The sequence below is a fragment of the Antechinus flavipes genome, chromosome 2 (assembly GCF_016432865.1).
Source record: "Antechinus flavipes isolate AdamAnt ecotype Samford, QLD, Australia chromosome 2, AdamAnt_v2, whole genome shotgun sequence".
Classification (NCBI taxonomy): Eukaryota; Metazoa; Chordata; class Mammalia; order Dasyuromorphia; family Dasyuridae; genus Antechinus; species Antechinus flavipes.
Window position 1 is genome coordinate 148,523,852 of NC_067399.1, and position 14,998 is coordinate 148,538,849.

Here is a 14,998-nt window from a genome sequence, read left to right on the forward strand (position 1 = left end):
ATTTCTACCATCATAGGTGACTCAGTCCAATCTAGAGGTCCTTTCTAATTCTGGTTTCAGTGTGCATTATTGTGTCTTTCTGGGTATTTTTTTTTTTTTTTTTACAGATTTTTATACTTACTTCTATCTCAGTCTTTTACCTTTAAGTGATTCTTAAGTGATCTTTAAAATAAATGAAGCCAGAAAAAAGCATTCTTCACCAACAACTGGAGGTAGGGTGAGGAATGGGGAAGGAGTGGGGAGAGGGAGATGGGCAACTAAAGCTGGGGTAGGAAAGCTTTTCATTGAAGTGGTAAGAAGAAAACAGTGAGTGGGTCTCATCTTCCTGTTGTGTGCTGGAAAATCAGAACAAGACTTTTTTTCCTATAGAAAATTATTGCTAGAGCTACTCACATGAAGAAGCTGCAGGGCTTTTTTTTTTTTCTTTTTCCCCCTCTGGTGATGGGGGTAGCTGGAAAATGGTTGATAAAGAGAATTGACTCCCAAGGCCTTATGACCCAACATCTCTCCCTGCTAGTGCAACTAATCTGACCTGATGACTTCTAGTTTTTTATTGAGGACCCTTTGGCTCTTGATGGTTTTAAATTCTACAGAAAATCCAGTTTTCAGAGTTGTAATCCTAGAAAGAAGTATCTAGTTGCAAAAATGACCAGGGGGAGCTAATCTGCAATAGCACCATGGACTTCAATGTTATAAAATTGTATTTCTTTAATAACAGAAGGAAGATGGGCAATTCCTCTTCAGCATGACCACAGTAGGAAAGTCCCCTTTTCAGCATGGGATACATCTTAAATTTAAGAACCAAAAAGCTACATTGGTGTTTTAGAACACTCAATTTTCCCATCATGGATTCCACTAGCAAAGGATTATTTATTAAATCCCCCAGATTATGTTCCAGAACCTCTTTGATTTCTAAGAAAAATAGCAACCTGATTTTCCAAGCAATTTTGGAAAAGCCAAGGAGAAAAGTCACCTGATCTAATGAGCTACCAATAGGGCAGACAGGGTTCATCCAATCAAGGTGCCAGAAGCCTATTCATTCAGTGGCTCTCAACTTTGGAATGAAAATGTTGACAGTAATCCATCATATTGTAAAGTCATGCATGAGAAGTCATGGATGGAAGAACTTTTTGCATAAACTTGTTATATCAGTGCCATCATGAGAAAGGTTTTAGATACTCCAATGACAAACCAAAGCAATGCATACTTGCCTTTTATCATCATAATTGCTGTTCTGATTTTGTCTCTGATGGTGGCCTACAAATATCCAAAAAAGAGTTGTTGCTAGTCCTATATACATGACTTCCATTTAATCATATTTTTTCCATCATCTATGATACTTCAGACTGTAACCAATCATTCTGTCTTATGCTTAACTGTTCTTTGTTCTCTTGTACTTCCCAAAACTATATGAAGGCTAATAAGCCCCGTCTTGTGATCTTTTGGCTGGCTGAGGTTTCCATCAATTAGGGAACAGCTGAACAAATTATGGCACATGATTGTGATGGAAGAAGGGGTAGTTTCAGAAAAACTTGGCAAGACCTCTGAAACTTTATTTTGTGGATGGGGATGGGGAAAACAACTTGAGAAATAGGTTGGACATCTCATCGAGTGAAGGTAATGGTCCATCCATCCCCTACTATAATTACAAATCTTGAAGAATACAGATTGGCACAAACTAGATGTTTGATTATTTATGTCTGTAATATAAAATTCTTATCTGAGAAATTTGATCAAGACTCTCCCCCATTTATGATTCACTTTATGTTAATGAAAATTTAAATATATCCTGGGAATAAAGTTATTTCTGTGGGTGTAGCTGCTAAGGAATCATATATAATCTTGTCATATGCTTTGGATTTACCTTTCTGGAAGGGAGCCTTTAAAACTCCATTCTCCTGTTCTGAAGAAAAATAAGATATTAGTAATTTTATCATTTATGCTGAGTATTATTCATAATCTGTGACCTTCTGCTTATTCTCAATATAGTTAAAAATCTTTTCTCTAGTCTTTTGGATATGATTCTTATAGAAACTTGCCATTCATCCTCTGCTCTTTCTTTTGCATCCATCTTCTGTACACTATAACTTACTCTTCTAGAAGTCTAATTTGATTGAGAGAAAAATAATACACAATGGCTACCATGATGGAAATAAAAGGAAAAATGAGACTACATACTGTATAATTATATGACCAATCTTGGCCTTAAGAAAGAGATGAGGAAATGTGTCTTCCTCTCTTCTTCACAGGAGTTGAGGGTTGAGAGTGGAATGAAGAAAGACAATGTAGAACATTGAATATAATCTCAAGCTTTACTGAATTGTTTCTCTCTGTCCTCCCCACTTCTTTTTTCATTCTACATTTCTCTCTTTTGCAGAGGTTGGCTCTGTAAGTAGAGGATAAATAGGGTATCCAGAAAAAGTGAAAAATGTATGGAGACTCATCTAGAGGGCATATCCTCCTAGCACTTCAAAATCAACTTGTCTAAAACTAAACTCATCATCTTCTCCCCTAACCTTGCTCCAACTTTCCTGTGTTAATAGAAAAATCCTATTTCCAATTGATGGGGGTGTGAAATTGTGTTCCCTTTAATCTGTAAAATAAACATCCTAAAATTGTATACCTTTTGATCTGTAAAGAAGGGAGATTCAAGTCTCAGCCCTCCTGGGAGGCATATCTACCCAGACAAGTTAAGTGGTGTCATCTCAATGGGCCATTTCTAAGGCAAGCTGGATCTCTATTCAAATTCAGGCTGAGGAAGCCTTCAAAGCAATTTCATTTGGGAGGTCCTGGTCTGATCAGCTCAGGCTGCCCCAACCCCCTGCCAGAAGCTGCTCATAAAATAGATTTCCTTTTACTCATTTCTTTGCAGAATGTCCAAAGTAGGACCCTGCCAGCTGAGAAGTAGTCTCTTCTCAGTGCCAGACTCCATTTCCCTAATAGGACTTTGCCACTATGAAGTCAGTCTCTTAAGCAAAGCTGACTTCTCATCAGTAAAAACTTCCATTTTTGCCACTTAATATTTTGGGTTCATGAATTCTTTCATGAAGAACCTGCATCGACCAAAAGGGGATTTCCACAACTCTCTGACTGCCACTAACTTCATCATAATCATTCAAGCTCAAAATCAAAATCAAAAAGTCATTTTGGATTCAAAAGAAAAAAAAATCAAAATTTTAAAATTAGTCAAAAATAAAAATGCAATGCTCTTAAAACAACTAAGTTGGTTGAGTTCCTTGTGCATAGACATTTGATAATTAAGGCATTTCCCCTTTTTCTTCCTCATGAGGATCATTTGTGTTTGTGTAATCAAAATTTTATTCTCAGAAAACCTCTGCCTGATTTCATTCTCCCTGTTTAATTTTTTTTAGTTGTGGGAATCTACTGCTTTCTTTGATCTTTTTGCAATCTACCACCATTGGGGAACAACCCACACAGGTGAGTTCACAAATCTGTTCAAGTATACAAAAATTTGCAATCAATAAATCAATCAAGCAATTTATTAAGTACTCATTATATACCAGGTATAGGGCTAGGGACTGGGGATATAAATAAAATATCAGCATAAATGATAAAATCACAAAAAATATCTTTACTTTAATAGAACTTACATTCTATACATAGAAATCTGAATTCAGATTGTGCAATAAGGGTACAAAGGAAGAGTCAATTTTTGAAGAAGTAGAAAGAACAGCACTTAGAAATTGGTTTGATGTGAGAATGAGAGAGAGAAGAGAGAGACAAGTGAAAGATGACTTCAAGGCTATAAGCCTGAGTGATTGGAGAGACGATGTTTCCATCAATATAGAGAAATTGGGGCAAACCTAGAAAAGAAGTTGATAATTTTAGTTTTAGACAAGTTGACTTTGAAAAGTTTTGAATATACTTCCCTAGTATGTGAATATTTATTTATTTATACTTTTATGTATTTTTACATGTATCACTCTAGCAATTATTCTGTACATTATAGAATTTAGAAAATAGAAATAGTAAAATGAGATGAAGATCAAATAGGATTTCTTCTTAAGGTCAATTAGGCATCAATGTACTTTTTTTGAATATTTGGTTGGAATGGAGAGAGGCTTGAGGGAAGGAAAAAAATCAGGAAGCTATTGGTATTGTTCAGGCAAGAAGTTATATGGGACTGAATTGTGTTGGTGGCCATGAGAAGAGAGAGAAGATAAGATCCAAGAGATTCTGTGGAGGGAGAAATGACAATATTTAGCAACCGATTGGCTGTGTGGGATAAGAAAGAGAGTAGCATTAAGTATCAGATAAAAGTTACAAAATAGAATGACTAGAAGAATGGTGATACTCTTAGCAAAATTAGAGAAATTTAGAAGAGCTATGGGCTTTTGACATGAGAGGATGTAATCCTTGTGCTACTCCTTCCCACTAAAAATTCCAAAAAACAAAAAGTATGTCATATATGGGGGCAGGCGTAGAATTGGGCTTACTGGCCACTTTTTTGGAGGACAGGCCCCATCGTTGAGGATTGCCTGCTACAGGCAGGATATACTTAAGAGTTGGTGGGGGGGGGGCGGGATTATAGAAGATTTTATCTGCTATAACTTTTATGACTATTTAGGTCAGAGGTAGGTTATAACTGATTGAAAGGTCCTATACCCTATGTAGCTCTGGAAGGCCAGAAGTGGAAGAGAATGGAGAAGGAGTACTTAAGGGATGGTGTTGGTATATTTGGAAAAAACTCATAGTTGGTTATGAGAAGGAAAAGAAGAACTGGGATCCACCTTCCTACCTTCTCATTAGTTGATCATTAATCCCTTAAAGATTACATGCATGGTCCCTAGTTTGATTCTAGGCAATAGAAAACATATACCTACAGCTCTGGGGAGAGGTTGGGAATGGATATATAATTTGGGAAACATAGGAGTAATAATGATGATTTGCCTTTGCCACAAATGTATTACAAATGTTTGCCTCACTAATATACTCTGTATTTGGGCCCACTGATCCCATGGAGTTGTATAAATTTGTAGAAAAGTATATCTCAGATTTATAGGACAATGCTTTTATTAGAATTAGTTGTGTCTGAAAGCACAGTCAAGATGGTAGAATGAAGTAGGAACTTGTCTAAACTCTCCCAAATTCACCTTCAAACAATAACAAAATAACTCCTTAAAATGAATTATAAAGTGAAGAATCAACAAGAAGATGGGATCATCTTTTTCCAGCACAAGATAACTTAGAAGGTTGGCAAAAAAAGGTTTGTCTTGAGTAAAAGAAAAGTACAGTCCAATGCAGGCAGCATTTCAGTAAGCCATCAGGAAGGCCCAACTCTTGGTGCAGGTCAGTGGTCAGCAAACCAGAGATACAGCAATCTAGTGGTGAGGGCTTGAGCACCTGGTACAGTAAACCAGTAATGAGACCTCTCATCCAGGTGTAGCAGGCCAGCTGTCAGACCCTAGGTCCAACAATGTAAGAAGCTTGGGACAATGCCCCCTTCACCCTAAGTTCAGAGCCCAACTTTAAAAAGCACAAAAGGGAATAGGAAAATGAGAAGAATCTGACTATAGAAAGTTACTACAATGGCAGGGAAGATTAAAACAGAAGAGGACAAAAATGTCAAAATGCCTATATGCAAAGCCTTAAAAAATGTGAGCTGGTCTCAAGATCAAAAAAGAATTCACGTAAATGATCAAAAAAAAATCTTAAAAATAATAAAAAAGAGAGGTATAAGAAATTTGGGGAAAAAATGAGAATAACGCAAAAGAATTATGAAAAAAATAGTTAACAGCTTGGTGAAGGAAGCATAAAAATTTGGGGGGACATATCAGTGAATAAAACAACTCTTTAAAAAGCAGAATTGACCAAATGTAAAAGGGAGACAGAAGAAAATAATTTTTGAAAAATAAGAATTGGGCAAATTAAAGCTAATTATTTAATGACACATCAAGCATCAATCAAATAAAATCAAAAGAATGAAAAAATAGATATGCATATTCCAATAAGATATTAACATATCTTATTGGAAAAACAGCTGACCTGGAAAATAAATTCAGGGAGATATTTCAAGAATTATCGGGTTACCTGAAGTTCATGATCAAATATTCAAAAAAAAAAGAATATGGATATCATATTTCAAGAAACTATCAAGGAAAATTGTCCCAATATCCTAGAATTAAAAGGTAAAATAGAAACTGAAAGAATTGAACATAATTACAAAACACTTTTCACACAAATCAAGTCAGATCTAAACAGTTAGAAAAATGTCAATTATTAGCGGATAGTTCAAGCCAATATAATCAAAATGACAGTTCTACTTAAATTAATTGTACTTATTCAGTACTATACTAATCAAATTACCAAGAATTATTTTACAAAACTAGAAAAAATAGTAATATAATTCAACTTAAAAAACAAAAGGTCAAGGATATCAAGGGAATTAATGAAAAAAAATTGAAGGAGGGTGATCTAGCCACTAGATCTCAAAGTGTATTACCAACATGGTAACATCAAAACAATCTAGTATTGACTAAGAAATAGTTTGGGGGATCAATGGAGTAGAATAGCTACATAAGACATGGTAGTAAGTGATCTCAGTAATCTAGTGTTTGATAAAGCCAAAGACCACACCTTTTGGAATAAAACCTCCCTATTTGACAAAAACTGCTGGGAAAACTGAAAACAGTATGGCAGAAAGTAGGTATAGATCAACATCTCACACCATATACTAAGATAAAGTTAAAATGAATACATGAATTAGACATAAAAGGTGATACCATAAGCCAATTAGGAGAGCATGGAATACTTTACCTGTCAGATCTATGGAAAAGGGAAGAACTTTTTACTAAACAATAGATAGAAAGCATTATGAGACATAAAATGGATACTTTTTGGTTATACTAAGTTAAAAAGATTTTGCACAAACAAAATCAATGCAACCAAGATTAAAAGAAAAAAAGAAAGCTGGGAAACAGTTTTTATAGCAAGTGTTTCTGATAAAGGCCTCTTTTTTCACAAATTATAAGCTCACAAATCATTCCCCTTTGATAAATGGTCAAAGAATATAAATAGACAATTTTCAGATGAAGAAATCAAAACTATCTATAGTCATTTGAAAAATGCTCTTAACCACTATTGATTAGAAAAATGCAAATTAAGACAATTCTGCAGTACTATATCAAATCAACCTATCAAATTGACTAATATGACAGAAACGGAAAATGATTAATGTTTCAGAGGATGTAGAAAAATTGGGAAATTAATGCACTGTTAGTGGAGTTGAACTGATCCAACCATTTTGGAGAGCAATTGGGAATTGATGCCCAAAGGCATCTTTGATCCAATAGATCCCAAAATGATCAGAAAAAAATGTAATGAACCTATTCATACAAAAATATTTAAGGCTCCTCTTTTTGTGGTCACAAAGAATTGGAAATCGAGGGATAACTGAACAAGTTTTAATGTGTAATTGTAATCTATATTGGATTTTTGCTGTCTATGGGAAGGGATACTGGAGAGGGAGGGAGAAAAATTTGGAACACAAGGTTTTGCAAAAGTGAATGTTGAAAACTATCTTTGCATGTATTTGGAAAAGTAAAAAGCAGTTAAGGAAACATTAGGAATGGCTAAATAAGTTATGGTATATGAATGTAATGGAATATTATTGTTCTATAAGAAATGATGAACAGGCTGATTTCAGAAAAGCCTGAGAAGATTTACATGGAATGATAGTGAATGAAGTAAGTAGAATCAGGAAAATATTGTATATAACAACATCATGGATGTGAACTCAGGAAGAGGTGTATTCTTGACTTCAGAACCACATTGTAACTATTGAATCATCCAGTTTCCTATTATTCATTCATTCACGATAGTACTTAGGGAGAGACTGCTCACTAACAATAAACATTGCCTGAGAGTAGGACTATCTGAAAAGCAATTTGGAATATTACTAAGAAAGTAACTAGATGTTTTTAATGGGCTTATATCCCAAAGAGATACTAAAGAAAGGAAAGGGATCTCTATGTGCCAAAATGTTCATGGCAGCCCTGTTTGTAGTGGCCAGAAACTGGAAAATGAATGGATGTCCATCAATTGGAGAATGGTTGGGTAAATTGTGGTATATGAATGTTATGGAATATTATTGTTCTCTAAGAAATAACTAGCAGGATGATTTCAGAGAGGCCTGGAGAGACTCACATGAACTGATGCTAAGTGAAGTGAGCAAAATCAGGAGATTATTATACATGGCAATAACAAGACTATATGAGGATGTATTCTGATGGAAGTGGATATCTTCAATGAAGAGATCTAATGATAATGATAAAAAAGATAAATGATCAATGATGGACAAGAATCAGCTACACCTAAAGAAGTAACACTGGGAAATGAATGTGGACTACTTGCATTTTTGTTTTTCTTCCCAGGCTTTTTAAAATTTCTGAATCCAATTCTTCTTGTGCAACAAAAAAACTATATGGTTCTGCACACATATATTGCATCTAGGATATATTATAACATATTTAACATGTATAAGACTGCTTGCCACCTCGGGGAGAAGGTGAAGGGAGGGAAGGGAAAAGTCGGAACAGAAGTGAGTGCAAGGGATAATGTTGTAAAAAATTACTCACGCATATGTTCTGTCAATAAAAAAGTTATAATTTTAAAAAAAAGAAAGTAACTAGGATGCCCATTATTTATTTCTACCTGTGAATCCCACTTCTGTGCCTATATTCCAAGGAAGTCAAAGATAGAAAGAAATTACAAACCCCCAAATAGTTATAGCAGCACTTTTTGTAGCAGCAATGAACTAGAAACAAAGTAGATGTCCTCTGATTGGAGAATGGATAAATACATTTTGATACTTGAATCTTACTGTACCATTAGAAATGATGAATATGAAAAATACTGGGAGGAAGCCTTATATATGCAAATAAAGTACACAAAACCAGGAAAACAGCATACACATTTTTAATTACAATTTAAGTGGAAAGAATAACTACCACCAAAAAAATCAAAATTGAATACAGTTGTCATTACAATTGTAATGACCAAGCTTGGACTCATAAAAGAGATATAAAACTGTACTTCCTTTTCTTTGCAGAGGTAGAAGATTATGCATGTGGAACACTAGCATAGGATTAATTTTGTTAAACTGCTTCCCTTTCTCCTTTCTTTTATTTGCTATAAGAGATTCTCCTCAGAGAGGAGCTAGAGGTAGGACTTTAATGGAAAATGAGATATAAAAGCAAAAAAAAAGCAATTTTTTAAAAATTAAAAAGTAACAACATGGAGATATTTAAATTAGACCATTGAGGGATACATGGTCTCTAGGTGATTGTTTATTGCTATTGTTCCAGTATTTCTGTTATAGATGTAGATATATTGAACTGCTTAGAGCCCTATTTCTATACTGAATCATCAGAGGGGAGGGTGTAACATTATTGGCTAGTTCCATGATGATTGACAACTCATTCAGCCAGGGACATTGGCTTTTACTGAGGTCCCACAACGAGCAAAATTCCTGGAAACAATTCTGACAAAGATGGCCAAAATAACCACCTTGAAGCCTAACTCACTCTCAAAATACTAAAATAAACAGAGTTTGGACTTTCTATTTACAATCCCTCCTTCATAGCTTTGATGTTTAACAAACGTGCATCTTGCAAACAGTAGTTCTTAAAAAATGTTTATCCAATTAGTGCAATTTAGAACCCACACATTATCACTACCATTCTCCCCCCCCCATTTGTATGAAATTAAAACATAACAAAAGCCCAAAGATTCAGAAACATATTTGATTCCACTTGTGCTGCTATGGAAAAAATGTAGACCGACAAGAATACTTTTTGTTGATTGAACACCAAATAATTGCACATCAAAGCTTATGTTTGTGAATTCTACCCCATTGGCCTAGATAGCCCTTTCAACTTGGACATTGAATGAGGCTGTGAATTTGTGCAAGAGTCGTAGATTTGTAACCATAAATATAATGAGCAATTTTAACTTCTGGAGCAAGAACAAACAGTAAGAAACCTATCAGTTTTTAGAGAAAAATTCAGTGGAGCTAAAAAGTTGTTTTTTTGTTGGGAAGACAAAGGTTGCTAGAAAGGTGGTAATGGGAAGGTCAATAACTTGGTGCTCATCCTGGTTGTTTTTTTTTTTCCCCCTTCCGCCTGCTGAAGGAATACAAGAGATGTCAGTGCCCTTTAAATTTCAGTTTCTTGGACAAAGCTTCAGTTGCCCCACCCTAGTTATAGTTCTGTTTATAAGATTAAAAGTCAAGTGAAAATGAAGAGGGGAATTATTTTGAGAAAAATGGACTTTAAAAAGTCCAAACAAGCAAAAAAAAAAAAACTTAAATGAGATTGAGCTAGAATTTGTTTTATAATTTAAAGACATTTGAACTCTTCCTTCAGATTCTGTGCTCCAGCATTATATCTGAATACTTCATTCTTATTTATAAAGCAAAGAACTGCAGACAGATGCATTCCTTTGTTGGAATGCCATATAGTTTAATCCAAGCCATATGCAATGAGACAAAAGTAAAGTGTCAGCAACCATCCTTCTGAGTGGAGGAAAAAACAAGTTGTGATATACTCTGTCAGCGTACAGGATTCAATATTGTACTTTGGATTTCCCACTGGGGGAATCAGGAGCACATTATATGAGATTGTTGGAATGTGCAGCATAAGGCAGTCTCCCTTCCTCCCTTTCATGGCTGACACCAAGCAACAGGAAATACTGAATTGCACTTCCAGTGCCTACTTTTTCTTTTTAAATCCCCAAATCCTTTGTCCCTCCCCAGAAATCTTACTTTGACACCTCGTTTTGGTATTAAGGAGTTCTTAATGGCTAGGCCAGTGGATCAGAAGACTTGGTAGATTCTAACAAACTGGAAAAGCTTTAAATACCACTCCAGTGATAAACTATATGTAGCCTAAGGACCAGTCTTAACTACTTGAGGAAAGATTTGGTGCAAGAATTTTGGGCCCAGTGAATTCTTGGCTGCATAGACTCATCTATTAAAGAATAATGGAAAGATATGATAAAGAATCATATGTGATGAGAACATATAGCAGGGTTGTGATCTGGATGAGCTAAAGAAGAATCTATGCCCAATAAGGTCATAGATTCATCAAGCCCTTGAAATTAAACTATCTAAGTCCAGCCTTTGGTAATGAAATGACAATGTTTAAAAATCAGAATAACTTCAATTATGTATGGACTTTATTCAAGATAGGACTATTTACTTGAAGTAAGGAGCAGACTGAGAACACTGATTGCTACCTGGAATCACTTTTCAATCCTTCTTGGTTCCCAATTTGATTCTTAACCCTTTTCCTGCAGCTTCCTCCCACAACTATATCTGTCCTTCCCATAGGATAACTTTTTTTTTCAGTCCCTTCCTCTCTGTACCATTACTCTCTCTCTTTCCTTGTTGCCTATTTGACTCTAGTTACTCTCCTAAGACAGATTTTTTTCCTTTTATTTTTGGAGTTGTCCGTGTAAATTCACTTTAATTCAACAAGTACTTAGCATCTATTATATTAAGCATATCCCAGACCTCTAAGAAAGGAAACCATATTAGTTATGGTTTGTATTACAAGTTTTCTTCTTCTTTTTCTAAATACTAAAATAGGCTTCAGACTTCTAGAAAACAGGTCTTTCATAATACATTCTATATAACAGGAATTTTTCTGACCAAAATTTGCACAAATCTACATTTCTTCATGGAAGCTTGCTATGATTCTGTTGGGTATTTTACATACACATGTGTATTTGGTCTAGCCCTCTGGTTTCATTGGTCTGGTAATCTCCTGTTGTGGAAAACTCCCAGTGTGAAATCTCTTTCCACTTCTATAATTCTATTATTCATACATAATCTTAGAGGGTTATCTGGAACATTGAGAAGTGCCTGTAGTCAGCTTGTAAATGTCAGAAGCAGGTCTCCTTAACTCCAAGACTGGCCATTTCACTATAATGCTTTTCTTACATATGTTACTATTACTAATAACTTAATATACAACTCTAACGAGTAAAATCTAATTTCAGTTAAAGCTTGAAATATGCTGGGGGAAAGCAGCACAAATCCCACTCTCTACTAATTGTTGAAGGCAATTTGAAAACAATTGGATTAAATGGGCAGCTAGGTGGTACAGTAGTTAGAGGATTGGACTTGGAATCAGGAAGACTAATCCTCCTGAGTTTTGTAAAATGAACTGGAGAAGGAAATGGCAAACCACTCCAGTGTCTTTGCTAAGAAGCCAAATGGAGAGCAATTGGGAACTATGCCCAAGGACTATAAAACCATGTGTGACTCTTTGATTACAGTGTCATTACTGGGTCTGGATTCCAAAGAGGTCATAAAAGAAGGGAAAGCACCCACATGTGCAAAAATGTTTGTAGTAGTCCTTTTTGTAGTAGCAAGGAACTGGAAATTTAGTGGATGTCTTTTAGTTAGGGAATGGTTGAATAAGTTATGGTATATGAATATTGTTCTATAAGAAATGACAAGCAGGCTGATTTTAGAAAAGCCTGGAAAAACTTATATAAACTAATGCTAAGTGAAGTGAACAAAACCAAGAGGACATTGTACACAGTAACAACAAGATTATGTGAAGATCAACTGTGATGGACTTGCCTCTTTTCCATAATGAGGTAATTCGAAGTAATTCCAGTAGACTTGGGATAGAATCATCTGAATCTAGAGAGAGACTGAATGTGGATCAAAGAATAGTATTTTCACCTGTCTTTTTTTTCTTTCTTGTATTTTTTTTCCTTCTGATCTGATTTTTTTTTTTTTTTGGTGCAGTATGCTGAATATGGAAATATGTTTAGAAGAACTGCACATGTTTAACATATATTGGATTGCTTGCTGTCTATGGGAGGGATGGTGTGGAGGGAGGGAGAAAAATTTGAAACACAAGGTTTTGCAAAGGTGAATGTTGAAAACTATCTTTGTATGTATTTGGAAAAATAAAATGCAACTAAATTAAAAAAAGAAGAAGAAGAATCCAAATGGTGTCAAAAAGAGTTAAGCACAACTGAATTGCAAATGAAATCACTTTGCAAATTCTTTAATTGCTCTACAAATAGTGGCTAAGGCTGCTTGGTTACCTTCAATACTTTGGAAAAACCTGCTTTTTATAGCTTCTAGTCTCTCCTATATTGATAGCCAATCTAATCCTTGGCCGAGCATCTCAGGACTTGATGGAGGGCAAGCAGTCCATCACTTGACAGCTGATGTGGTTTGGAACTCTTGACCTGGGGCAGCTTTGGGGAAGGAATGATTATTGTTTTTTCAGAGTCTTATTAATCAATGTGGATCATTGGTTCTAAAGCTGAGATATATGATTTTGTTGTTGTTCCTTTGTTTTTGTCTAAAGGGCACCGAAGAGTGTCCCTAATGCCAGTAACAAACAGGCATACCACACCAGGGAACCAAGCACTACTATTTCACCAGATATAACCATATAAAAAGTTCCCCAGTTTTCCTTGCTCTTTGTAAATTCCTTTTCATTGTCCATTCCCTAAACCCTAAAGAGAACGAATTTTGCTGGGAATATAAAGCGGCAACTACCTCCTCCGGAGCTCCAGTAGTCCTTCTGGAGTGTCTTTGGATTAGGAACAATTTCTCTGGCCTATTTTGGATAAAGCCAAAGTAAGCTGCTGTTTGAAAGACCTTTCCGAAGGATCGCTGCCGTAGTGGCTCCCAGGATAGGTCGGGTAGGTCAGCCTCCAGCCACTCCCAGCACCCAATTTGGGTGGGCTCCCTTTCTGCTCAGACTGCGCGCGACCTCTCTCTTTCCAAGCAAACAGACTCCAGTCCAGCCTAGGTCAGGACAAGAGAAGGAAAGGGGCCAGAGCTGGGGGGAGCCAAGCGAGAGGCCCGTTTTGGGGGAGAGTCGGTCTGTAGGTCTGTCCACACGCATCTGGAGCTGCTGGAATTTCCACTCCCTTCCAAGGATTGCAGCTGAATTGTTCCCACTGCCTCTCGAGTCACGTGAAACGAAGATTAAATCTCCTGTTGTCAGCATGCTCTAGCCACCCCTCAGTTTTTCAGCCGGATTCAGTGTTCCCGGGCTGCAGAGAAGGATTAGCCCTTCGAACCAAATCGAGGCAATGAGCCCAGGAGCACCTTTCAACAGGCTCAGTTAGCTGCAAGCACCTTGGGCCACTGTCCAGTTTGCTGCATTTTCCTTAATTCCCCAGATTCTAGACAGCCTGCCTCAGTGGCGGAAGGTGTCCACTTCGGTCTGGCTGCAGCAGCACGGAATTTCTTAAGATGTCTGGCACCGTGGAAGAATTGGAAGCGGGTAACGAGGCCCCCCTACCCGAGGAGGGTAGCTCAGCCAAGATTAGCCCGCAGCTAGAGCTGCCCACAGAAGAGGTAAAGGCGACGCAGGAAATAGGTGGGGTGGGTTGGGGTGGGGATCGCAGCTCTGGCGGCCCCCCCTGTGTATACCAACCTACGGACTGGAGGACGCTTACGTTTCCTCGGTACCCCTCCCCTTCCTCCTCTGTCTGTAGAGAAACAGAGGTTGTTAAGGCATTCTCTTGCAATTCTAATAATCATCTTACACTGCTCTCTTTAGGAAGATAAGGTGAAAGAAGCAAAGGGCTTAGCACCCTATGCTCTCCAATACTTTTCGCAGGCTTGATCTTTCCTTTTGCCTAATCCTTTCTTTTATTTTCTATTCAGATCTCAAAAAACATGTTTCCAAAGGTTTATATAGGATAGCTGGACTCTTCTGTTTTGAGCCTTTACTCTTCAAAAGATTTAGTATAAATTCAAAACAGTGATTACATGCTTCTAAGGGCTTGGAGTTAATTGGGACTGTTACAGAGGCTTTAAAGGAAAGAGAGATCAAGTTCCAAGTTAACGGTTGTAAACCTTAGTCCATATTGTTCAACCACCGCAGTAAGGCACAAGACATTCAGCATCTTACTACCTGGAGATGTGGCTTCTTTATGGGACTTAGTTTCCCTACAAGTAAAATCATAAGGTATTAGACAAATTGTTCTTTGT

The 14,998-nt window shown here is 36.6% G+C and overlaps 1 protein-coding gene across 1 annotated transcript in view; it reads left to right on the forward strand.

The window, feature by feature from the left end:
* Positions 1–12,117: 12,117 nt before the first annotated feature.
* Positions 12,118–14,998, forward strand: part of LOC127548396 (two pore channel protein 2-like) — a 50,007-nt gene continuing 47,126 nt past the window's right edge. Inside the window, exon 1 of the mRNA XM_051975796.1 lies at positions 12,118–14,359. Within this exon, the coding sequence (XP_051831756.1) occupies positions 14,255–14,359 (105 nt within the window). The 5' untranslated portion in view covers positions 12,118–14,254. The remainder of the gene's footprint in view (positions 14,360–14,998) is intronic.